Source organism: Daucus carota, chromosome 7, assembly GCF_001625215.2.
Source record: "Daucus carota subsp. sativus chromosome 7, DH1 v3.0, whole genome shotgun sequence".
NCBI classification, from domain to species: Eukaryota; Viridiplantae; Streptophyta; class Magnoliopsida; order Apiales; family Apiaceae; genus Daucus; species Daucus carota.
In genome coordinates, this window is record NC_030387.2 from 37,833,985 (window position 1) to 37,856,555 (window position 22,571).

Genomic DNA, 22,571 nt, shown 5'->3' on the forward strand with positions numbered 1-22,571 from the left:
AATTACAAAAAAAAAGAAATTAATAAAAATCAATGATTTGCTATCAAAATGATCCGTATGGATGTGACATTGCTAACTGAATTCAGATAATTTAGATTTTGGGTCCGAAATCGGGAGTAGGGATCGTATTCACTAAATTCTAAACAATGGTCGATCCTTATATAATATTTGATTAAAAAGAAAATATGATTTATTTTATATTTAATTTAATATAATATAATACGTGATACATAATTGATCAAATTCAGAGTATTTAAGAAATAATAATATTTTTTTAAAAGAATTATACATATATTATGTAATAAAATTGTATAAATGATATGATATAATATATACAAATTTATTTTTATTTTATACAATTAACCGTTCGGTGCGTAGCACGGGTAAAATGCTAGTAAAGGAAAAGAATATAGTCTTGACATGATATTGATGGATGATATCAATAAATTAACTGTTAGCGATGTATGTTTGTTGGTTATTATTTTATAATATGTGTTTTGTTTGTCGGACATGTTTGTTGTTTTTAATTTTTTTATGATTTACTTTGTATACAGGAAAAAAATTATTCATGCATAATCTGTTTGCTCAATTCAAGCAATTTTTAAGTGAAGGCTGTTTATACAGTATTAAGATATAAAAGTTGTTACAAGCAAGGGTAGTTATAGACCGCTATCTCACGGATTTAAGTTAGATGTTTTTGTACACAATCAATCCAGAAAAATTGGAGTATGGTGACAATGAAGAACATGATTATTTTTTTTAAAAAAACACAAATAAAATTAAGATTCATCGTGCTTTAAATTGTTAATTACGTGTATAAATTTATTTTCATTTTTTCACCATGAATTATATTCCAATTTTGCAATTTAATATATTAGTATTGGTATTAAATCAAGATTTTTATAATATAAAATTTATTTTATCTTACAAATATTAATTTGGTAACATTAATATACTTTTTATAGATAGTCACAAAATTATTTTATTCTACAAATATTGATATTAAATCGTTAATAAAAATTTTATAGACCGCCGCAACGCGCGGCTTCTCAACTAGTAACTTTCTAATTAAAAAAATTGATAATAACTTGATTTAACAATTGCAAGTAGTGTTCTAAAAATCTCTTATTTATTAAAAAAATTCACGATTAATCTTTATAATTTTTTTTTACGAATTTACCGATTACACTCCAATTTGACCGAAAATTCCCAATTTATTCAAAACATCGTCGATAAATTTTCTATAAATCTTAAATTGGTAGGTCTTGATTAATTTCGATTTTTGATTTCTACAAAATCTCGATCTATAAGACTAAAAAAAGCAAAAAATATCTAAATAATTCTGAAAGTTTAACTTGAAAATGTAAAAATACCTAAAAAATTCCGAAATTTTAACTTTATATCACTATATATTTGAAGATAAACAACCCGACCCGGACAACACATACTGCCAGCCTAACCCGTTTGAGAGGAGCTAGACGCACCCTATCCATCAAGACTGAAGAGTATGATGATTTTTACATAACTAGAGTTCTGTATCCTCAAAATCAAATAAAAATGGCGTCTTCTTCTTCATCATCAGCACTCATCACCTCAATCTTCACCTACAAACCCCACAACTCCACAATACTACGTCGTATCAAGCTCCACCGTCCATTATGCACTTCCCCTTTCACCACACTCATCTCTTCAAAAAGCCTTGGTTACACTGCTACAACCTCATCTGGGCCGCCCAAGATTGGACCTTTCTCACTCCATTTCTCAAGAAACTTGTCACAAACAAGGCCCACTAGTCTCTTGAAGAAAAATGAAGATGGCCCATCTCTTCATCACTTCATTTCTCAAGCTGCTTTAGCTTCTACAGAGCCTCAAATTGCTCCTCTGTGAGTATTTTTATGTTTCTTGGATACCCTTTTGATGAGATTTGTGATTGGATTATGTAAATTATGGGCTTGTGTAATTGTCTTCAATTGTGTAATTAGGCTTGCTGTACTAGTAAAACCAGTAGTTTCTGTATTGCTATATAAGTATATAAGACTACCGATCATTGTTAGTATCCAGTGGTTCAAGTGCTTTGTAGTATTATTACGGGTTAGTTGTAGTTACTATAACGGGTGATTTTATGTACCTTGAAATGTTTTGTATACTTGAAGAGTCAATTCTGTTTTTTTGTTTCTAGAGTTGCTAGGTTGAGATGGTTTGTAATAGATTATATTCTAGCTGTGTATACACACGTATCGTCACATGATAGATTAGCCCGGCTTCATTGATTAGCAGTTGGCGCTTGCTAGATATAAAGTAAGCTGTGTTTATAGAAATGTGTGTCAAGCGCAGAATCTATATAGTGTTCTTATTATCAATGATTGGTTTCATGATGATTTTTATTCATTTCCTTGGTGCAAATCTGTGGTTCATAGTTACATGGTAAATAAATTGTAGTTTGAATTTTGAAACTTATTAGTTGTTTTTTTTTTTTCTTTTAATTAGTTTGTAATTGGAGATGTTAATTATGGAGTATTCACCCATGTAATTGGGCTAAATGGACAAGCATTAATTAAATTAACACGTTTATTTTTATTCAAGCATAATGTGCTCCATAAGTGTCAACTGTAGTAAGCTGTCTATATCAAAATATGTGTGAGAAGGAAAAACTACATTCATGCAAATGGGTGGTTTACAATAACATTTGAATCTGTAGGAAGAGTATGTGAACTCTACTAAATAAAATCATACTATTTTTTATCTATTTTTTCTCTTTCTAGGCCTGTTTCAGCTTCTGAAGTGCTTCCTCTAGGTCGGATATATCATGAAACATATGGTTGTCAAATGAATGTCAACGATATGGAGATTGTATTGTCTGTCATGAAGAATGCTGGCTATAATGAGATTGTGGAAGCTCCAGAGAGTGCAGAGATAATCTTTATCAATACTTGTGCTATCCGAGACAATGCTGAACAAAAGGTGTGGCAGAGGCTTAATTATTTTTGGTTTTTAAAGAGGCACTGGAAGAGCAATGTTGCTACTGGGCGATCAGAGTCGTTACGCCCCCCAAAAGTGGTTGTTTTGGGATGTATGGCTGAAAGATTAAAAGAGAAGATATTAGATGCAGAGAAGATGGTGGATGTGGTATGTGGACCTGATGCGTATCGTGATTTACCACGACTTCTGGAAGAAGTTGATTATGGTCAGAAAGGGATTAATACACTTCTTTCTCTTGAAGAAACTTATGCTGATATTAGTCCTGTCCGTATCTCTAAGAATTCAGTCACTGCTTTTGTCTCTGTGATGAGAGGTTGCAATAACATGTGCTCGTTCTGCATTGTCCCCTTCACTAGAGGCAGAGAGAGGTCTCGTCCAGTGGAATCAATCGTGAGAGAGGTGGGAGAGCTTTGGAAAGAAGGAGTGAAAGAGGTAACGATTCTTGGCCAGAATGTGAATAGCTACAATGACGCGTCTGTAATAGAAGATGCTGAACCAGGAACCAGTTGGAAATTAAGTGAAGGTTTTTCCACCATAGCAAAGGTGAAAAAAGTGGGCTTGCGCTTTGCGGATCTTTTGGAAAGACTTTCGACAGAATATCCAGAGATGCGGTTCAGATATACATCCCCTCATCCCAAAGATTTTCCTGATGAATTGCTTTATATAATGCGAGATAGATATAATATCTGTAAAAACATACATCTGCCTGCACAAACAGGAAGCACTACAGTACTTGAGAGAATGCGTCGGGGATACACGCGAGAAGCATACTTGGATCTTGTTCAGAAGATCCGCAGAATAATTCCTGATGTTGGTCTGAGCAGTGATTTCATATGTGGTAAGTTTCAATCTACTATGCTTTTTCTTATGCTGCAGGATCTATAATGTAACATAAGCTCCACTTAAAATTATCATACTTTCTGCTTTACATTTGTGTGTGTAGAACTAGAAGGACTTTCTTTTATGTTGTTCTTGTTAACTTTTTCTACAGTAGCCTAAGAGCTCAAATCTTTTACAGGCTTTTGTGGTGAAACAGAGGAGGAACACAGAGACACACTAAGCCTTGTTAAGGCTGTTGGTTATGAAATGGCATATATGTTTGCCTATAGCATGAGAGAGAAAACCCATGCTCACAGGAACTATGAGGATGATGTCCCTGATGATGTAAAACAGAGGAGGTTGGCAGAACTCATTGATACGTTCCGTGCGAGTACAGGCAAGTGTTTTGAGTCTCAAATTGGTACTGTGCAACTTGTGCTGGTTGAAGGTCCCAATAAGAGAGCTCCCGACACAGAGCTCATTGGAAAAAGTGATAGAGGGCACAGAGTAATATTCACAAAGATGCCTGTCCCGGATCGGGTTGATGATAGCGGGAAGCGTGATCCAAGAATCGGTGATTATGTGGAAGTTTCTATACAAAGGTCTACAAGAGCATCACTCTTTGGTGAAGCACTTGCTGTTACTAAATTGAGTACATTTTATAATATTGCACATGAAGAAGTTGCGGCCTGTGCAAACTAAACTCACAGTAACGCTAATTTTGAAGGTTCTATAGTCTTTACGAGTTATTTACCTTTGCCATATTACTTTATCAAATACTATATTATTTCATTGCTTGAAGATTTACCGAACTGCAGTGCCTAGGATGATATACTTGTTTCACTTTGAAATTCTAGCGACAGGGCAAGTTAATTAGAAGGGACTTGTCCATAAAATTTAGAATGCATTGTTTGGGCTGCCAAGTCAATTCCTCTTCTCCCCGTCTTATAATACGGAATAACAGAAGTGGCGATTTAACCCTGTGAATGTATGTTCCCTCGCCTGAGCATTTTCAGAGGTAGTGTTTATATAATCGTAGTTCCCGCCCCTGAGCATTTTCATTTTGATAGTGTGTATATGTAATCGAAGAGCCTGTAAATATAAGAACTGAACTTTAAATCTCTTCTAGCACGAGAACCTTTGGTACTAGCTGGCACCCTTAAAGTGTTGTGATCAATTTTGAGGTTTAGCACTGGCCATACCCATACAAACTAAAAAGTGTTGTGATCAATTTTGAAGAAACCCTTTTCTCTTCAGTTTAACTGAACCAGTACCAGAGAACATCAAAAAAATTTAAGGTTTGACACTGGCCCTTCAAACAAAAAGTTTAGAACTCCGTCCAAATTTTCAGACTGCCTGCCTGCAGCTTAGTTCAAGAGCTTTCAAATTGCCTGCCTGCACCTCAGATCAAGAGCCACGTGCTCGTAATTTCATATTCATATTGACAATTTGACGAACATGGTGACCAAATGAGTTTTCATACAAAAATTTGCACTAAACAAAAAGGCATGCATAACAATATACCATATTCTGTAGATTCACATTGGCAGTAATAAAGGGCAAATTTGCCAAGGTAAGCAGTACAAGTGACACCTGGAAGTTGGCGTACTCTAAAAGAAATAAAAATGCATGTGCATTTGCATAAGAAATACAGTTTTTTTAAATCCTACATTTAAAGAAAAGAGAAGGTTTCAGCTACTACATTATTTGGGGCTTCTAAGAAAATATTAGGCAGTAGCAGCCGCCTTCTTTTCTTCCTCAAGACGCTGTAGTTCTGCTAGTCTTATTGCCCATGCTCTGTCCCTTGCAACAGCAGACATCTTGCGCTCAACTCTTTTAATGATCTTCTTCCTTTTTGCTTCTTGCATTAGCACTTTACGTTTCCTTTTCTCAGACTGCGGTCATAAGAACATCAGACTAGAGAAAAAACATTTGTATGCTCGAAAAAGAAGGAACAATGAGGAATAAAGATTATAACACTTCTTTTTTATCAACGAAGTGTGGTTAAAAAAAAAAAAACATTCACATACTTTCTTGTAAGTCAAAGTTAAGGCGGTAAATTTGTTTCTAACTAATTCCAAGTTTGTTAGATAATCAATTTGAGAAAAGATGTTAATTAAGAATAATAAACCTTCAATTATTTTAATGTCTTTTTGCGTCATTCTTAGTACTCGAAAACTAGATGCAACCTGCATGATAGATAGGCCTATTTTTCCAACAGGTCTCTCCTACTAAACTCGTTAGCAACAAAATTAATTCAATATCAAGTATTATATAGTGAAGACTTTGTCAGTAAGAAAAACATTTCATGAACACCAATTCTAAATTTACAAGCATCTAAAATACAGCATGCATTTCTAAAATAAGACAATAGAAGTCCAATAACATGGCGTGGAAACATAACAGCCCGTCAAATTCATAAAAATGTTTAAGCTGGGTGATTTGCACGAATCATTAACCTCGCAATACACTGTAATGCCATGATGCAAGATCACTGATCTTTATAAGTGACCGTGATATGGAAAGTTCAGTAAACAGTAAATAGTGTGATTGACCAAGCTCCTAATGACTTTGTGATGTCAAATTGATGCAGTACTGCAGTACCAAACTTTGTCGATTCTGTATTATGCCACACTTAAGGTGCATTTCAATTCTTACATAGTAAATGTGTTATGAACGATCATGTAAATGATTCTCTATTCATAGGTCAAAGTAATACATCTTTAATGGAACAAAAACTCGCGACTTCAAAGAATCAGAGGTCTGTCTTCACAACTGGCTAATGACACAAACCCAAGATATCTGATATCTCAATCACACATTGACAAAAACATTCAAAAACATATTTACTATTTCTTAGAATTCAATTTTTGAACAACATTCCGTTGAATACTTGATAGAATAGAACTTATGTACACATAGCAAAACTACATATCAATTGTCAATTTAAAAGCTCATGCATCACTTAGATATTTAAAATATCAGTTTCCAAGCTTAGCTAACAATCCTAAAAATTGCTTCTACCCATTTAGAATAGGCAAGCCATCGCCTTCATATCCCTCATTTTATGATAATATTGTAATAATCTAAAACATTCCGATTTATTCAAAAATATATAAAATACAGCAAACCGCAACCAATGTAACAGGTTTAAGAAAAGTTACAAACCATTATAAAGCTGTGCCTCTGCTTTATCCGCTTCTTCTCATTCCTCCTCTTGACATTCTTCTGGTTCGAGCTTCCCTGATTCGGCGTAGCACTCGGTTGAATAACAGGCGTATACTTAACCCAAGCATACGGCCCTACAAAACGAAACAAGTAGCATTTCAACCAACAATCCATATAACCAAATCATCCCACAACTACACCAAAAATTATAATAATAATTAAAAAAATAAAAAAAATTCACTTAAACACAAAAGCAATTCAAAACATCACTTCAATTTACTATATAACCCTAATTTAACATTAAATATATAAAGTTAGATATATGAGATTAACCTGAGGGTCTCAAGCTAGCTCTTTTCTTGCGGGGCTTATCAATGGGCCTTCGCTTCGGTAATCGTGTATCTGTGAGACTGTGAATGAGAGCACTTGACGGTGGAATCCATGGGCATTTGATCGCCGGAAGTGGAGAAATCGCCGGCGGCAATGTCGCCGGAGAGAAGGCGGACTTGATCGGCGATGAAAAGAGGGTTCTTGATACGGGTCGGATTATGGATCTTAGGGCTCCGAAACTCATATTTTGTGTAAGCTAATATGGTTACTGCGGAGTGTGAGGAAATTAGCAGACGGAGAGTGAAACGACGTCGTTGTTGGTGAGTGTTTTAGGCTTTGGACTTGGTTTTTGCAGCCCGTTGATTGAGTTCATGAGGCCTAGTCTAAGCCCGTCATGTCTAAGGGCTCACCCTTGCAGGGTGGGCTTTTGTTCAATATCTGATTCGATCTATTTTTTCTATTTCTCTTTCAAATTTGATTTATAATATATCTAATCAAATATTACGTATCATATATAAATTAAGAAATAAATAGTTACTCATAATTCATATATTTCATTTTAAAGTTATTTGTAATAGATTATAATAATGAGAAGGAAAAATAGAATCAAAGTAAATTTAAGAATATTTTGATGTTGAAAAGGCTAATCAATCAGATCAATTTTACGATAAACGGCTAATTCAATCCGTTGGTCAAAACATCCGCTTCAATCACATGGTCAAAACATCTGATTAAATCCGCCGCTAATTTACAAACATCGACCAATATCAGAGCAACACCAAACCTGTAATGAAAATGTACATTTTCTAACATTTGGACAACATTTTAGATTCCAGGGCTCTGTTAACTTCAATAGAAAGGCTACCTAATCATACCAAATAATTTTTGACTGCCGTCTAGAACCGCTATTAGGGGAAACTAGAAGCAGACAAACCAGGCTTCCTCGTGTTACGTAAATCATACTGCTCTCAAAATGTTGTGGACAATCTATAGGGTCCCTGAACTTATCAGAGCTCACTCGGACCACATTCCAGTTTCTACATAAATATCTATATTCCAGTCTTAAATAACAAGCCAAACTTTCTCTAATGTTAAATTAGTCAACAGCAAAACAAAGAGACAGTGAGACACTACGGACTCATAATAAAGGCCAGTTTTGTTATGTTTATACAAGTAACCCCACGCCACTAAATTTTTGAGGCCCATTGTGGTTCACTGATTTGCGCATCTGCAGCAGTAGTGATTTGTATATGCAATGCTGAATGATTATGCTTAACTCTAACACATCTATGGTAGCGCAGGCCTGGAATCATACTGTTTAACTTAATTTCTGTTTTAATATTAGTTTATCCAAGATTATATAATTACACTGTGAATCAGTGCGTAAACAGAATAATGGTATTTTAGGAACAATGAGCCCTATCAGAATTGAAATGTTAAGAAGAACATTGGTGCAGCATTATGCATATTTAACATGTTCCAAAAGCGGGACGGATCTAAAAAAAGTGTCTCGGGTTTAAACATCACTCACTCTTATAGATTTTCTTTTATTTACATTATAACTTAAATTATTTATATAGAAGTCCCTTCTAAAATTTTAGTCCCCCGTGTTAAAAAATTCAGCTATACTAGTATGTCATTACACGCAGAGACGGAACCAGGAATTTGGGTTGGGGTGAACTTCACAAGTGAATGACCATGAAAAATCTACTTTCATTCATGTTAGGAACCGAAAAACATGAGAACTCCACCCAGTTAATCAGCATTCTCTACTCTATTTTCTGAATCTACTCGACTATATTGATGCTGGACTTAATTGATAGTGGGCTTGAGTTTACTTAACACATAAATTACATAATATATATAACTACTAAATTCTTTTTAAAAAAATTATCCTGGGCTTAAGCCTAGCCCAGGTAAACCTTTCTGTACTTCCGTATCTGATCACACGAAAATTACTATTACTGACAATATTAATTGTAAAAATATCCCGTTTATGAAATTCTGGATCTCACACTAACACAGAACATTATTACTTGAAAGATGGAATAACTATAAATTTCGAAAACTGTCAAAATTAATTAACAAGATTTGGAAAGAATATTTTGACACTATTTCATAATTCTGATTCTGAAATTGCGGTTAATAATGGCAGACATAGGATTTGTGTTTAAAGTTTCTTTACTCCAATCAAGATCATAACTAACAGGATATAATTAAAAAGAAGAACAAAACGAGCTAGAAAACTTTTAGGATTATAATGAAAAATTGACAAATGAGGTGAAATCATATCTCCACTAACCGTGAAACGGTAGAATAAGAATCTAACCGTTAGTTACTACATCATAGTATAGTATGCATAAGTAGTAGCTAGATTCACCGACGCAATGAGGAAGATAATAATGGATGTTCTTAAAAGAGAAACGGTGATGATGAAGTCAAGTATAAAACAGAACTACCAACTGGAATTAATGAACGTTGATACGAACGGTCACCATGTTCGCGGGTAATTAAGCATCTCCACATGCAACGCGCTTTCTCCTCCTCACTGGACCCCTTGTCAATTTATAGTGGGGGCGTTTGGATGAACTTGAAATAACAGCTTTTTACTTTAATAACGGAGTGAATTAGATGTTAAAAATAAAAATAAGTTAAAATTTATAAGTGATTAAAATGTTTAAAAAAGAAATAGAATTCATGAAACAAAAACTAGTATTCTTAACTTTTTACAAGTACTTCTTGATTTTATATACAAACAATACAAATAAGTGCTTCTAACTTATAAAATCAGAAATTGGACCCGCCCAAAAAAACCCCGGTATCTATCAACAATCCCCACATTTTTATATTTATTTATTTGTGGGGATGTTTGGCCAACATTATGATAAAAATAAAATCTTATTTCAAGCAAAATTTCATTTTTATATAATACTTATTATTGTAATATATTTTATAGGTATTTGATGTTTTTTATTTGCAAAAACAAGTCACTAATTTTCTAGAAACAAGTACAGTACATATTTAGGGTTGTATTAAATTGCGATTTTATAGTATTTTTTCATCCATGAAATACTTGTGTATTTAATTCGGATTTTAAAAAAATAATGTCAAATTTTGAGATATTCGGTTAGAATATTCAATTCTGGTATTCACTTAGACCCATGATTTTATTTTTTCCGAAGAATAATGTGACATGTAAAAACACATCAAATTGTCATTGTATGACTACTTTTAGAAAGAAAAGAACAAGATGCATAGAAGATCACATAATCAAGATATCTAAAACAAAGCATCTGTGTCAATCACTCTCTTATCTACAATGCCATACCATAGACAATAATTCTATCTCCATCTTTATCTACATGTGTGCTTCTCCAGTTATATGCAGATGCTGTGGACTCGGCAGCTAGTTTACAAGATTGATGGGTTCGTCACATCTCTCTTTTCGGACCTCCAATAAGAATTGAAGCAAGTCCTTTTAAGTGTTTAACCAATCAAGCGCAGACAAACAGGAGTCAAAGAATGATTGTAGGCTTGTAGCTAGGAACCATCACTAAATTAGCTATCGCATTAAGTAGCAAATCTGAGCACATGCCTACGGGAGTCGTTGAATAATTCTTTGTGAATCTCGAAAAAATGGAAGGCTTGAAATTTGAATTTGAAATAATTTAAAATATATAATTATATGAATAAATTACTATGTTCATAAGTGTTTTGAATTGAAATCTCCATGTTCTCTACCCTCAAAATTCAAGTCATTATCAAGTCGAACGAATAATCAATAGGCCCATGGGTTCAATTTTCATTCGTTATAGGATTAAAGTTGTGCCCTCAACTCCGAACCTCTCTGTTATTATGAAAAAAATATCAATAATCATCGTAGTCTTATATTTTGAACCTTTCGATAACCGAATAGTGAAGTCTAGAATTACATACTCCCCCGTTTTGAAATATAGGTCGCTTGACTTTTTCGCACGCACTTCTAAGTCCTTTGACCGTATAGCTATAATCATTATTTTTAAAATTTTCTTTTTCTGAATTATAATATTAGTCATATATTTTTATTCAAAAAAAAAATTCAAAAATAATAATTTTAACTATGCAGTCAAAAAACTTAAAAGTATGTGTCAAAAAGTCAAACAACTTATATTTCAAAATAGAGGAGTAAGAAGGAGGGAGTATATATTTAGTTTATAAATTAATTCAAAAGATCACAATAAAAATTGCGTGGAATCGGACCATCAAAGTATTGGCGGTGAAGCACTTCTAGGTTATTACCTAAACCTAACACCTACCCACCTACCGCGCCAAAATAAATAAAACTAACCCATAAATGTGAAAACATGAAGTACTATGATACTTAATATATAAAAGAACAAATAATTTAGAACATGTAGAAAGACAAAAAAGGCGATAGATATTATTATGAGTGAATTATTATTGTTGCATGTGAACCTAACGCATGGAGTTGGAGAGAAATGAGCATCCAGAAATTGGGCAATGTAAAATGGAAGTGGCTCACACAAAACCAAAAGAAAGAGGTCATGGAGACAGCCCCCAAACTTTTTAGAGTTGCGCTTTCAATAAAGCCGCAACTTCCGTCATCCCCGCAGTTTTACACACAACTAAAAGAAATTCTAGTCGAGGCGATAGGGTAGCCTAACGGGTGGGTTTATCTTCTGTTGTTCCGTGACACTCGAGTTTGATTTTGGCTCACCCCAGAAATTATTACAACGGATACTAATTTGTGGATTATGAAATTCTAGTCAATTTTATAATTATATAACTTTAATTTAATTTTTTAAAATAAATTATCTTTATTATATCATTCTGCGATTTATGGTGAATAAATTATTCGAGTGATTTGAAAATTTATTTTAGTTTGAGATATGTAGGGAACACATTCTGTTAGTTCCGAGACAGAGATATCATAGAGAGAAAATCAGTAGTGATCTGAATTTTAGGGATCATCTTCCAAAGAAGTAAAAGCCAGATTTGAGATTTGAGGTTGGGCAGCTAGCAACTCACCGATTCTGATGAGACAATTCTATCCTCTTCTGCTTGGTTCAAGATGAAAGAGATGACAGAACATACATGTGACACTATTTCAAGGCCATACCACACCGACACCTACTAAACGATACACAATATCTCTTCCCATTCCGTAATTTTTTTTGACTGTGAATGGAAATTTACATTAAAATACTGAAATTCAGCCGACAAGACCACGAACCGTAAACTACAACTTGATTATGAAACAAAAAACGAGCTAAACAAATAGTCGTTTTGTTTTTAGATTGTTTTACACATAGAATATCCAAATTCTTTGATCAATGATTTTTATGTCATACAAGTCATGATAAAAAGAAATTGTATTGAAAGCCTGCCATGTATACATAATTTCTTACACAAATTTGTAATTTTTTAGTATTTAATTTGATGCGGTTTCTTATATTAATTTTTTATTCAATTTGATGTGATAGAAATCTAAAAACAGTTGATAGTAATTTTCTCCTACTAACTTTTTTATATTATATTTAGGATTTGAATTATTACAATGTTGAACTTGCTCTTACTCAACTTGATTTGATGTTCAAAACCTGAAAATTAATCGCAGATAGTAGACTGATAATAGTCGTATATACTCTCTTAATCCGATGAGTTTAATTTCTCATGCATAAATAAATTACATCTTTGAGATATTTTGGCCCCAAAGCTTCTAAAATCAGAACTAACAGGGGAATTTTATAATCCCGCAAATACGGTCGCATCTCTGTTATTGTGATAAAAGAGAATGATTCACATGAAAAAATTCAAAAAAAAACTTAAAATATTATTTTAGGAAACAAAGTACTGTACTGTAATTGGCAGGCTGGCACTGGCAGGGGTAATTAATTGATTATAGAGATTGCGCCGTGATTCATGTTGAGCATCTCCAAGAGCCTCCTTGTTAGCTCCTAAATATAATATAAAAAATGTGGCTCTTAGTAATTTAGGACAAAGTTAAGAGTGTAAACTCCAACAATACTCTCTACATCTCTTCTCTATTTCATATTTTATTCATATATTGGGCTCCACTATAACAAAAGAGAGGGAAAGATGGAGGTTGATTGGAGGAAAGGATTTTTTTATTGTAAGAAAATAAGTTAGGAGCCATGTGGTGGCTCTTAACTTTGAGGAGAGAGGAGAGAGAAACAAAAGGCTCTTAAGATTTAAGAGCCACTTAAGAGTCTCTTGGAGCAACATTTTGCTTCTCCCTCCTCAAATCTCAAGTTAGGAGCCTAAACGAAGAGCCTCTTGGAGATGCTCTTACATCTGGAAACATAATTAACCCATTTTTCATAAATTAACTTAGGTACTGTTTGGGGTTGCTGTTGCAGACAGCAACAACAACTTTTTGCTGAAAAGCAGATGAAAAACTGTTTGGTAAATCTAAAAGCAGCTTTCCCGAACAGCAGATTTTAGCTGAAAAGCTGCTGTTAGAAAAAGCAGGTCCTCCCATGCTTTTGGAAAAAGCTGCTTTTCAGCTTTTGCAGAATGCTGTTATAGATTTCATTATAAAACCTCACCAAAATCATTATTATTTTTTATATTATAACTCAAAATAAGTAAATATCAAAAAATTACCAAACAGTTATCTGATTTCTACAACAGCACTTATTTTACCAGCACTTTTTCTGACAGCACAGCAATTTTTAACAGCACCCCCAAACAGACCCTTAGATTGCCAAACACTTCCTAAATTTCGTTCTATGCTCTTTTCCTTTTCTGTTTCACACTGCCTGTGTACCTTTGACTCCTCTTTGTCCTCACTTCAGTACCTGCTCTCTTTCGCATTGTATCGCAGCCCTGTATATCTCTGAAAATTTGCCGTACCGTTACGTTCTTGATGGACTTTCAAAGATTACTAGATACTCCTAATTTATCATTCACAGATATGCTTCGATAAATCAGAAATCAGAATTAATTAGTTAAATTATTAATTCAAGATTCATCGAAAATTTATCAGAGATTTTTTAATAAATCGATAATTATTAGTCAAATTAAAGTGTTAAATTATATGTGATAAATTAATAATATTTTTTTAGAATTAATCGGAGATTATCTCCTGATAATCAATAATCTTTAAAATACGGCTCGGATAAGATTTTTGCTAAAAACTGTTTCCCATTTTACACATTCCGAATATAGTGTGAGTGCTTAAAATTTTCCGCTGCAAATTTATTAACCCACGAAGTAGAAAGGACGAATTTAAGAAATTTTAATGCATGTAAAAAACAGTTAAATAGAAAAGCCACTCGAGATATAAGTATTTCCACAGGACAACCTTTGGTCCCAGATCTTTATTAAAAAAACATAAACCCCATAACTAACTTTATATGTACGGTGTATATATAAACAACTAATTTTGCTGCTCTTAGTTGCAAAACCTCAGCCTGGAGAGCGAGGTGGTCTAAATCTAAAGAACACACTTACTTTGTCTCTCTTTCACTTGCCAACTAAACACTGCAATTAATACTGCTTATCTCTTTGTGTAGCTTCTTGTTTCATCTTTTTTGTTCCACCGACAAAAATATATGCAAGCAAGAATTGATAGTTGGTTGTGAGGGTTATGGATTCTAATTGGGTTTTCAAGTTGGTGGTCTTGTTCAGTTGGGTTCTGTGTATGAGCTCAGGGTTGGTACAATGTAGTGTTACGTATGATAGCAAGGCCATTGTGATCAATGGTCAGAGGAGGATTCTTATTTCTGGTTCTATACATTATCCTAGAAGCACTCCTGAGGTACCACTTTATTAGAATCTTTGAAATTAGTGTTTCTTGATTTTACAAACAGACAGAGAGAGAGAGAGGGAGAGGGGGAGGGGGAGGGAGAGAGGGAGAGAGGGAGAGAGAGGGAGAGGGGGAGGGGGAGAGAGAGAGAGGGGGAGGGGGAGGGGGAGGGGGAGGGAGGGAGGGAGAGAGGGGGAGGGAGAGAGGGAGGGAGGGAGAGAGGGGGAGGGAGAGAGGGAGAGAGGGAGGGAGGGAGAGAGGGGGAGAGAGAGAGAGGGAGAGAGAGGGAGGGAGGGGAGAGAGAGAGAGAGATACTTGTTACCAAGACATAAGATTCAGTAACTTAGCACATAGTAGGCCACAATGCTAGAAATTGATGAATGTATATTCATAATTATATTTATTGTTTTGTGATGGACTGGAATTATTTGTGTAGATGTGGGAAGATCTAATCCTCAAAGCTAAACAAGGAGGTCTTGATGTTATTGAAACCTATGTCTTCTGGAATGTTCATGAGCCCACCCCTGGCAATGTACACTACCTTTTTATGTACATAAAATTGAATATGTATGTAAATTTAGTCTTGTCACTGATTAGCATTTTTTAAATCACCTGCAGTATAATTTTGAGGGGAGGTATGATATAGTGAGGTTCTTAAAGATAGTGCAGAAAGCAGGGCTCTATGCTCATCTTCGCATTGGGCCTTATGTGTGCGCTGAGTGGAATTTCGGGTACCCTTTGTTTTAGTTTTCTGAATTTAGATGAGTTTGGTTGAGTAACATTAGTAATGTGTTACCGTTTTTGTGAATTCTGCAGCGGCTTTCCAGTTTGGCTCAAGTATGTTCCAGGTATCAGCTTCAGAACGGACAATGAGCCATTTAAGGTCATAAAGATTTAACTTTTTGCTATTTCTTGTTCATTCTGTCCCAAGTATACGATGCACAGTTGCAGAGAAGCGAACTAAATTAGTGAATTGTGGTGTTTCTGCAGAGGGCTATGAAAAGTTTCACCGAAAAGATTGTGAATTTGATGAAAAGTGAAAATATGTTTGAGTCCCAGGGTGGCCCTATTATACTCTCCCAGGTTTGTTTCCAGAGTTTTTGTTACTTCTATTAATTAATTACACGATCATCTCTGAAAAATTATTTTTTTAAATGTTACTGATAAAATGTCTTGTGTACAGATTGAGAATGAGTATGGACCACAAGGTAAAAATCTTGGAGCCGCGGGACATAACTACATGACTTGGGCAGCGAAGCTGGCCGTCGGCTTGGATACAGGGGTTCCCTGGGTTATGTGCAAAGAAGAAGATGCTCCTGATCCAGTGGTTAGTACTTCTCTTAATTTTACTACCAGGAGCTGCTCTTGTCAAGTTGCTATCTGTTCATTTGGCCAGGTTCTTACTTAAATCATTTGATTATTTCCTAATGTAGTGTGTTATCTTATGTCGCTATTGATGCAGATAAATACATGTAATGGTTTTTACTGTCATAATTTCTCCCCTAACAGACCTTACAAACCCACTATCTGGACTGAGGCTTGGAGTGGATGGTATGTTTCTAAGCTTTGTTACTTTAATCAATGATTCGACGAAGAGAGGTCACTTACCATTTCTATGTCTGATATTAAAGGTTTACGGAGTTTGGAGGACCGATACATAAGAGGCCAGTTCAGGATCTGGCATTTGCAGTTGCTCGATTCATCCAGAAGGGAGGATCGTTTTTCAATTACTATATGGTAGATTTCCGAAGTGACTATCTCCACCAATCTCTTAGACTTTAACTTCTCACTGTCGAATCTGAGTTTTATGTGCACTGTGTATGTAAAATAGTATCACGGAGGCACAAATTTCGGACGCTCTGCTGGGGGGCCATTCATCACTACAAGCTACGACTATGATGCTCCACTTGATGAATACGGTAAGCACGCATTGTCATAGTTTCTTTCACCTCCGTTATTGATTGATCTGATAATCTAGTAGAGATAGCGGTTTGATAAATAATAAGATTCTAAAGATATACTTTTGATGAACAGATATTATCTTGTACTTGGCTTAGATCTAATTGCTTCATCGTCGTGATCATGATAGGTTTAATCAGGCAACCGAAATATGGTCATTTAAAGGAGCTTCACAGGGCTATTAAGCTATGTGAGCATGCCTTAGTTTCTGCAGATCCTGTAGTTACTTCTTTAGGAAGTTCTCAACAGGTTTTCACTCTCTTGTCCCACCATTGTTTCTCAATTATTTCTAAGTTTATGTCTGTTACCGCTACTAAAAGCTGGCAGTTTTCAGGCCCATGTTTTTTCTTCAGAGAATGGAAATTGTGCAGCTTTTCTCGCGAATTATGATACAAAATCTGCTGCTAGAGTAATGTTCAACAATATGCACTATAAGTTGCCGCCTTGGTCGATTAGCATCCTTTCCGATTGCAAGAATGCAGTCTTCAATACTGCCAATGTATGTGCATATCATAAGTTACCGATCCATAACAGTTTTAATTGCCGATCCATGTTTCCTGAGAGCAAGATCTGAATTTTGTTCCCCCCATAACAGGTCGGAGTTCAGGAATCGCAGATGCAAATGTTACCAGTCAGTGCTGATATGATTTCCTGGGGGAGTTACAATGAAGATTTGACTACTCTTGATGACAGCTCTACGTTCACTACTTTTGGTCTTCTGGAGCAGATTAATGTCACTAGGGATGCTAGTGACTATCTGTGGTACATAACTAGGTAAGAGCAATGTACATCAACAAACTTCTTTTGCAACTGCAAAAGCGCCATTGCATAACATGCCTTGTTCACAATTTGCTCACAGTGTTAACATTGGCTCATCCGAGTCCTTTTTACGCGGTGGCGAACTCCCTACTCTCATGGCGCAGTCGACGGGGCATGCTCTTCATGTCTTTGTAAACGGACAACTTTCAGGTAATTCAGATACATCTTAATCGCCAACAAACCTGTTTGATAAAACTCCTAGTACTTATTTAGTGATTTAACAAGGACCTCTCATGTAGGTTCTGGTTTCGGGACAAGGGAAAACAGGAGATTTTTGTATACCGGAAAGGTTAAACTTCATGCTGGAAGAAATAAAATTGCACTGCTCAGTGTTGCAGTAGGACTGCCGGTCAGTTCTCCAGAATTTAACGTTTAACATGCTTGAAGTGGTCCATAACTTTGCGAGTTTTATTTTAAAGATACTGATGAAGGACTCTTGTGTTTGTATAGAATATTGGGGGACATTTTGAAACTTGGAAGACTGGAGTGTCAGGACCAGTTGTTCTTCATGGTCTTGATCAGGGCAAATGGGACTTATCGTGGCAAAAGTGGACATACCAGGTCGGGCTTAAGGGAGAGGCCATGAATCTCGGCTCTCCAGATAGCACTTCTTCTGTCAATTGGATGGGTGCTTCTTTGATTGAACTAAAGCCTCAACCTCTAACATGGCACAAGGTATGAAAATGTGTTCGCCTGAAAGAAAAATGCGAACTTGGTTATTCAGACAAAACCTACTGTTGGATAGTTTGGTATTAACATAGTTGAATTTTGCAGGCTGAGTTCGATGCTCCAGAAGGAGATGAACCATTGGCACTGGACCTGCAATCTATGGGAAAAGGTCAAGTATGGATTAATGGTCAAAGTATTGGAAGATATTGGACTGCATACGCAGCTGGTAATTGCAATGAATGCAATTATGCTGGCGCTTTTCGTCCTCCTAAGTGTCAGCAAGGTTGCGGTCAACCAACACAACGATGGTAACCCCCTCATATTCTGCTCTTTGTTTTACTCTTCTGAGAGGATTCTTAAAGAACAAAATGGAAGAGTACAGGTTTCATTCCGGGGATCTAAAATGTTAAATTTCAGGTATCATGTACCTAGATCCTGGTTAAAGCCAAGACAGAATTCATTGGTACTTTTTGAAGAACTGGGGGGTAATCCCGCTGGAATTGCAATAGTGAAAAGATCAGTGTCCAGCATCTGTGCTGATGTCACTGAGTTTCATCCCTACATTAAAAATTGGCAAATCGAGAGCTATGGCAAAGCAGAGGATTTTCACAAACCAAAAGTTCACCTTCGTTGTGGTGCTGGTCAGTCAATTACTTCCATCAAATTTGCAAGCTTCGGAACACCAACAGGAACTTGTGGAAACTTCCATCAAGGAACTTGCCATGCTTATACCTCCTACGCCATTTTAGAGAAGGTATAAAAAAATTTCATATTAATCAACCAAACAGTCCTTCGTGTGTTCTCATTATATCGTGATAAATTTTTATTGGCATCTCATTACCTTTATAATCCTCTCTCAGATGTGCCTAGGAAAGGAGAGATGTGCAGTGCCAATATCAGATACCGTCTTTGGACTAGATCCATGTCCAAATGTGTTAAAGAGGTTATCCGTCGAGGCCATTTGTGCTCCTATGACTACAAGGGGTTAATGTGCATGTAGTGACTAGCTAACTGTATCGATACCAGCTGGAAAACACAAATAAAGAGCAACAAGAAGGTACAGAAAAGATTAGCGTAATGTTCTTAGAGGTAAAGTTTGTTTAAAAGCCTGTGTAAATCATTTCTTTGGGTAGGTAATTTATATAGATCAAGGGGGTTCTTGTTGTGAGCTTCCTGATCGACCCCGGTCTCTGGCCTTTTAATTGGAAATCAGAACCGGGAATAGTTTAGCAATTTGAGTGATCTGTTAGTTGGTTTGAATTTATGGGGCAAAAGCAAACCCCAATGAGCTCATGTTAGGTGTGGATCCTAGTATGACAATCTGATTTATTTGTACTCCATGGTAGTTAATATGAACTTTCCGCGTTGTTCTTGTTAAAATTCCTTGATTCTGCATATCAGTTGATTTTGTTTTGGATAATTGATATAATTTTAAGTGACATGAGAAGGAGATGTCTTGATTTTATAATTCTTAGTGTAAATTACGCCTGGGCTGCGGGACACATCTCGGTTCTTGATTTTACGATTCTTGACACATCTCGATTCTTATGATTCTGGACACATCTCGATCTTTGATTTTATGATTGTGGGCACATCTCGATTCTTGATTCTTGATTTTATGATTGTGGACACATCTCGATTTTATGATTGTGGACACATCTTGATTCTTAATTTTATGATTCTAAACACATTTCGATTCTTGATTTTATGATTCTGGGCACATCAATCGATTATATGATTCTTAGCGTACACTACATTTCGATTCTTGATTTTATGATTCTGAGATAGGGTACACTATCCTCGGGTTTATACTGCCATCTTCTTTCTTTCCTGATAAAGCTTTAATCGAATTATAATTTCCATCTTGACACAGATTTGGCTTCCCAAATCACTGCAGTTCACTATCGAACTGGTATGATCTGTTAAATACTGTAAGTGATAGAGGTATCAGACTTTTGCTAAATGCAACAAAAAAGAACTGAAAATTAAGGTTCAAATATATCAGTCGTTTAGCTTAAGGAATTTAAAAGTCATATCAGGCAGATTATGAAGAAAACATAATACAAAGAGTAGCAACACAAGATGAGACTGCATATCTCAAGGACGACAGATGAGTTAGATTGCAGATGTAGAGGTGTTCATGTGTTTGGCGATCGTCTGTTGCACCATCTCTTTCTGCGCTCCCACAACCTTGTCCACAATCTTCCCTTCTTTCAGGAACATGAAAGTTGGCATGGCTTCCACAGCCCAATCTGCAGCAACTGACTGCATCAAATAATCAAATGCAAGTTAATACGAGGGTTACTGGATGAGTTTGTGTGGCTTTTGATAGAATGAATCTGGACTGGAAGTTCTATATTAAAAATGCTCAATGCAATAGAATCAACTTAGCTTTTGGAACTAAAAATGTTCAGGGGCATCACGATTCTATGGTTCGAGTGAAAAAAAAAAACTAGTCCCAGTCATGGTAAAAAGTTATTGTATTTAACAATTTTCGTTAGTTTTTCACCTTTAATTCATCCACATCCACCTTAAGGAAGGTAACGGAAGGTAGTTTCTTAGCCAGCTCCGCCAAGAATGGCGCCATAATACGGCATGGACCGCACCAGGAAGCAGTAAAATCAACAACTATCTGCACAGAAAGAAGTGAAATTGAAGAATTAACACAAGCCTTCCCAGCCCGTAAATACATCTCAAGGCTTTGGAATAACAGAAATCACAAACACGAAAAACCGCAAATTTTTACTGTCAACAGACCCAAATCACATGAAAATTCTGTGGGTGCAACTACCAAAATCATACTAATAAACTGCACCATATGATTTATCAATACCGCAAGTCCGAATAATATTTTCGCCAATTAAACTTACACAGCACAACCGAACAAAAGAATTATCAACGGCTTCTTGGTCCAATGGTATCTCGCATCCAGAGATTAACACTTTTCTTGATAAATATGAAAACTTTAAACCAGTTGATTATAAGATCCGAATCACAAGTACATCAAACAATAATTAACAAATAAACACACAACTAATTTGCAACAAAACTTTTAGAGATCATGCATATATACAGGCCATCTTAAATACTGATGATACACAGAAATCAAGAATTCTTAAAAGGGCAAGAACTAAAAACAATCTTGAAATAGAAAAAAAATGAAAATTGTGAAAAAAAGAAAAGGGGTACCAGTTTTTTGGAGTCATTTCCTTTCTGCATCTGCTCTTCCCATGCTTCAATGGTGTGGCAACTTATTAGCTGTCCCTCTTCTACTCCTGCCATCTCTCTCAAATCTCTCTCTCTCTCTCTCTCAATGTGTATCTGTAGTACGTAACGCACCGGATGAGCACGAAACTTTTATATGCGAAATAACGCTCCTAATATTTTGGTATGTGTTAAATTCTATGGAGTAAATAAAAACATTGGAGTATTGGAGTACAAATCATAATTTTTTAGTTTGATCCTATATAATATCTTTGATTATCCAAATTTTGATATAATCTATCATTTATAAGTTGTCTTGCACATAATTGTCAATTAAACATTAATATCTTTCAACTATAACAAGTATTAAGATTATTGTACTGCTAGTTATATTGCAGAACATAGAGTCCTATGATTTATAAAAGTAATTATTCTACCATTTGATTACAATGTTTATGTTGCAGAACATAATGTGCAGGTTGTCAAATATTTACAAATATTATTGGACAAAAAAAATTGAAATTTAGATGACTAGATTACATTTTATCAAACTTTGTACTCCAATACTCCAATTTTTTTTTGTACTCCATAGAACTTATATATATTGATATATTCTGAAATTAAGCATTTGGTTAAAATTATTTATTTTCTTACATCTATTAAGTATTACAATACAATGATGATAATATTTCATTATAAAAAATTAAATCCTCTCAAATATCATTCGTTTTGAATTATGAACTTTGTAAAAAAAAAAATTAAAATTTTACAATATAGTAAAAAATAATTTCTCTAGAAGTAAAAGATATTTTTAATAAATATAACAAACAATCTCATAACATTTATAATTTTA

General features: G+C 35.1%; 4 protein-coding genes across 4 annotated transcripts; 2 read left to right on the forward strand and 2 right to left on the reverse strand.

Annotated features, from left to right (window-relative positions):
* The first annotated feature begins 1,442 nt into the window (after positions 1 to 1,442).
* Positions 1,443 to 4,610, forward strand: LOC108196809 (CDK5RAP1-like protein). The gene is made up of 3 exons (XM_017364245.2): positions 1,443 to 1,883; positions 2,763 to 3,817; positions 3,998 to 4,610. The coding sequence occupies exons 1-3, from the start codon at positions 1,558 to 1,560 to the stop codon at positions 4,498 to 4,500; spliced, it is 1,884 nt and encodes a 627-aa protein (XP_017219734.1). The 5' UTR covers positions 1,443 to 1,557; the 3' UTR covers positions 4,501 to 4,610.
* A 697-nt stretch (positions 4,611 to 5,307) lies between these two features.
* Positions 5,308 to 7,593, reverse strand: LOC108194009 (uncharacterized). Its single transcript, XM_017360891.2, has 3 exons — positions 7,300 to 7,593; positions 6,967 to 7,100; positions 5,308 to 5,693 (listed from the first exon to the last, which is right to left on the reverse strand). Exons 1-3 carry the CDS (start codon positions 7,538 to 7,540, stop codon positions 5,526 to 5,528), a joined length of 543 nt encoding a protein of 180 aa, XP_017216380.1. The 5' UTR covers positions 7,541 to 7,593; the 3' UTR covers positions 5,308 to 5,525.
* A 7,126-nt stretch (positions 7,594 to 14,719) lies between these two features.
* Positions 14,720 to 19,894, forward strand: LOC108196358 (beta-galactosidase 3). Its single transcript, XM_017363613.2, has 18 exons — positions 14,720 to 15,079; positions 15,504 to 15,599; positions 15,686 to 15,798; positions 15,884 to 15,950; positions 16,058 to 16,150; positions 16,251 to 16,394; positions 16,530 to 16,618; positions 16,699 to 16,804; positions 16,899 to 16,986; positions 17,157 to 17,275; positions 17,361 to 17,525; positions 17,622 to 17,800; positions 17,886 to 17,995; positions 18,085 to 18,194; positions 18,296 to 18,520; positions 18,620 to 18,822; positions 18,932 to 19,268; positions 19,375 to 19,894. The coding sequence occupies exons 1-18, from the start codon at positions 14,909 to 14,911 to the stop codon at positions 19,501 to 19,503; spliced, it is 2,544 nt and encodes an 847-aa protein (XP_017219102.1). The 5' UTR covers positions 14,720 to 14,908; the 3' UTR covers positions 19,504 to 19,894.
* A 595-nt stretch (positions 19,895 to 20,489) lies between these two features.
* On the reverse strand, positions 20,490 to 21,863 carry LOC108196750 (thioredoxin H-type). The gene is made up of 3 exons (XM_017364179.2): positions 21,704 to 21,863; positions 21,024 to 21,146; positions 20,490 to 20,779 (listed from the first exon to the last, which is right to left on the reverse strand). Exons 1-3 carry the CDS (start codon positions 21,794 to 21,796, stop codon positions 20,630 to 20,632), a joined length of 366 nt encoding a protein of 121 aa, XP_017219668.1. The 5' UTR covers positions 21,797 to 21,863; the 3' UTR covers positions 20,490 to 20,629.
* Between the last annotated feature and the right edge of the window lie 708 nt (positions 21,864 to 22,571).

Excerpts from the sequence above, each read along its gene's own strand:
- LOC108196358 (XM_017363613.2), top strand. The coding sequence starts at position 14,909 with ATGGATTCTAATTGGGTTTTCAAGTTGGTGGTCTTGTTCAGTTGGGTT. Across the intron at positions 16,987-17,156 it reads TGCTCCACTTGATGAATACG|GTTTAATCAGGCAACCGAAA; the intron begins GTAAGCACGCAT and ends TGATCATGATAG. Across the intron at positions 18,823-18,931 it reads GGTCAACCAACACAACGATG|GTATCATGTACCTAGATCCT; the intron begins GTAACCCCCTCA and ends GTTAAATTTCAG.
- LOC108196809 (XM_017364245.2), top strand. The coding sequence starts at position 1,558 with ATGGCGTCTTCTTCTTCATCATCAGCACTCATCACCTCAATCTTCACC. Across the intron at positions 1,884-2,762 it reads GAGCCTCAAATTGCTCCTCT|GCCTGTTTCAGCTTCTGAAG; the intron begins GTGAGTATTTTT and ends TTCTCTTTCTAG. Across the intron at positions 3,818-3,997 it reads GAGCAGTGATTTCATATGTG|GCTTTTGTGGTGAAACAGAG; the intron begins GTAAGTTTCAAT and ends AATCTTTTACAG.
- LOC108196750 (XM_017364179.2), bottom strand. The coding sequence starts at position 21,796 with ATGGCAGGAGTAGAAGAGGGACAGCTAATAAGTTGCCACACCATTGAA. Across the intron at positions 21,147-21,703 it reads GAAATGACTCCAAAAAACTG|ATAGTTGTTGATTTTACTGC; the intron begins GTACCCCTTTTC and ends CTTTCTGTGCAG. Across the intron at positions 20,780-21,023 it reads TGGATGTGGATGAATTAAAG|TCAGTTGCTGCAGATTGGGC; the intron begins GTGAAAAACTAA and ends TATTTGATGCAG.
- LOC108194009 (XM_017360891.2), bottom strand. The coding sequence starts at position 7,540 with ATGAGTTTCGGAGCCCTAAGATCCATAATCCGACCCGTATCAAGAACC. Across the intron at positions 7,101-7,299 it reads AGCTAGCTTGAGACCCTCAG|GGCCGTATGCTTGGGTTAAG; the intron begins GTTAATCTCATA and ends TTCGTTTTGTAG. Across the intron at positions 5,694-6,966 it reads AGAGGCACAGCTTTATAATG|TCTGAGAAAAGGAAACGTAA; the intron begins GTTTGTAACTTT and ends TTATGACCGCAG.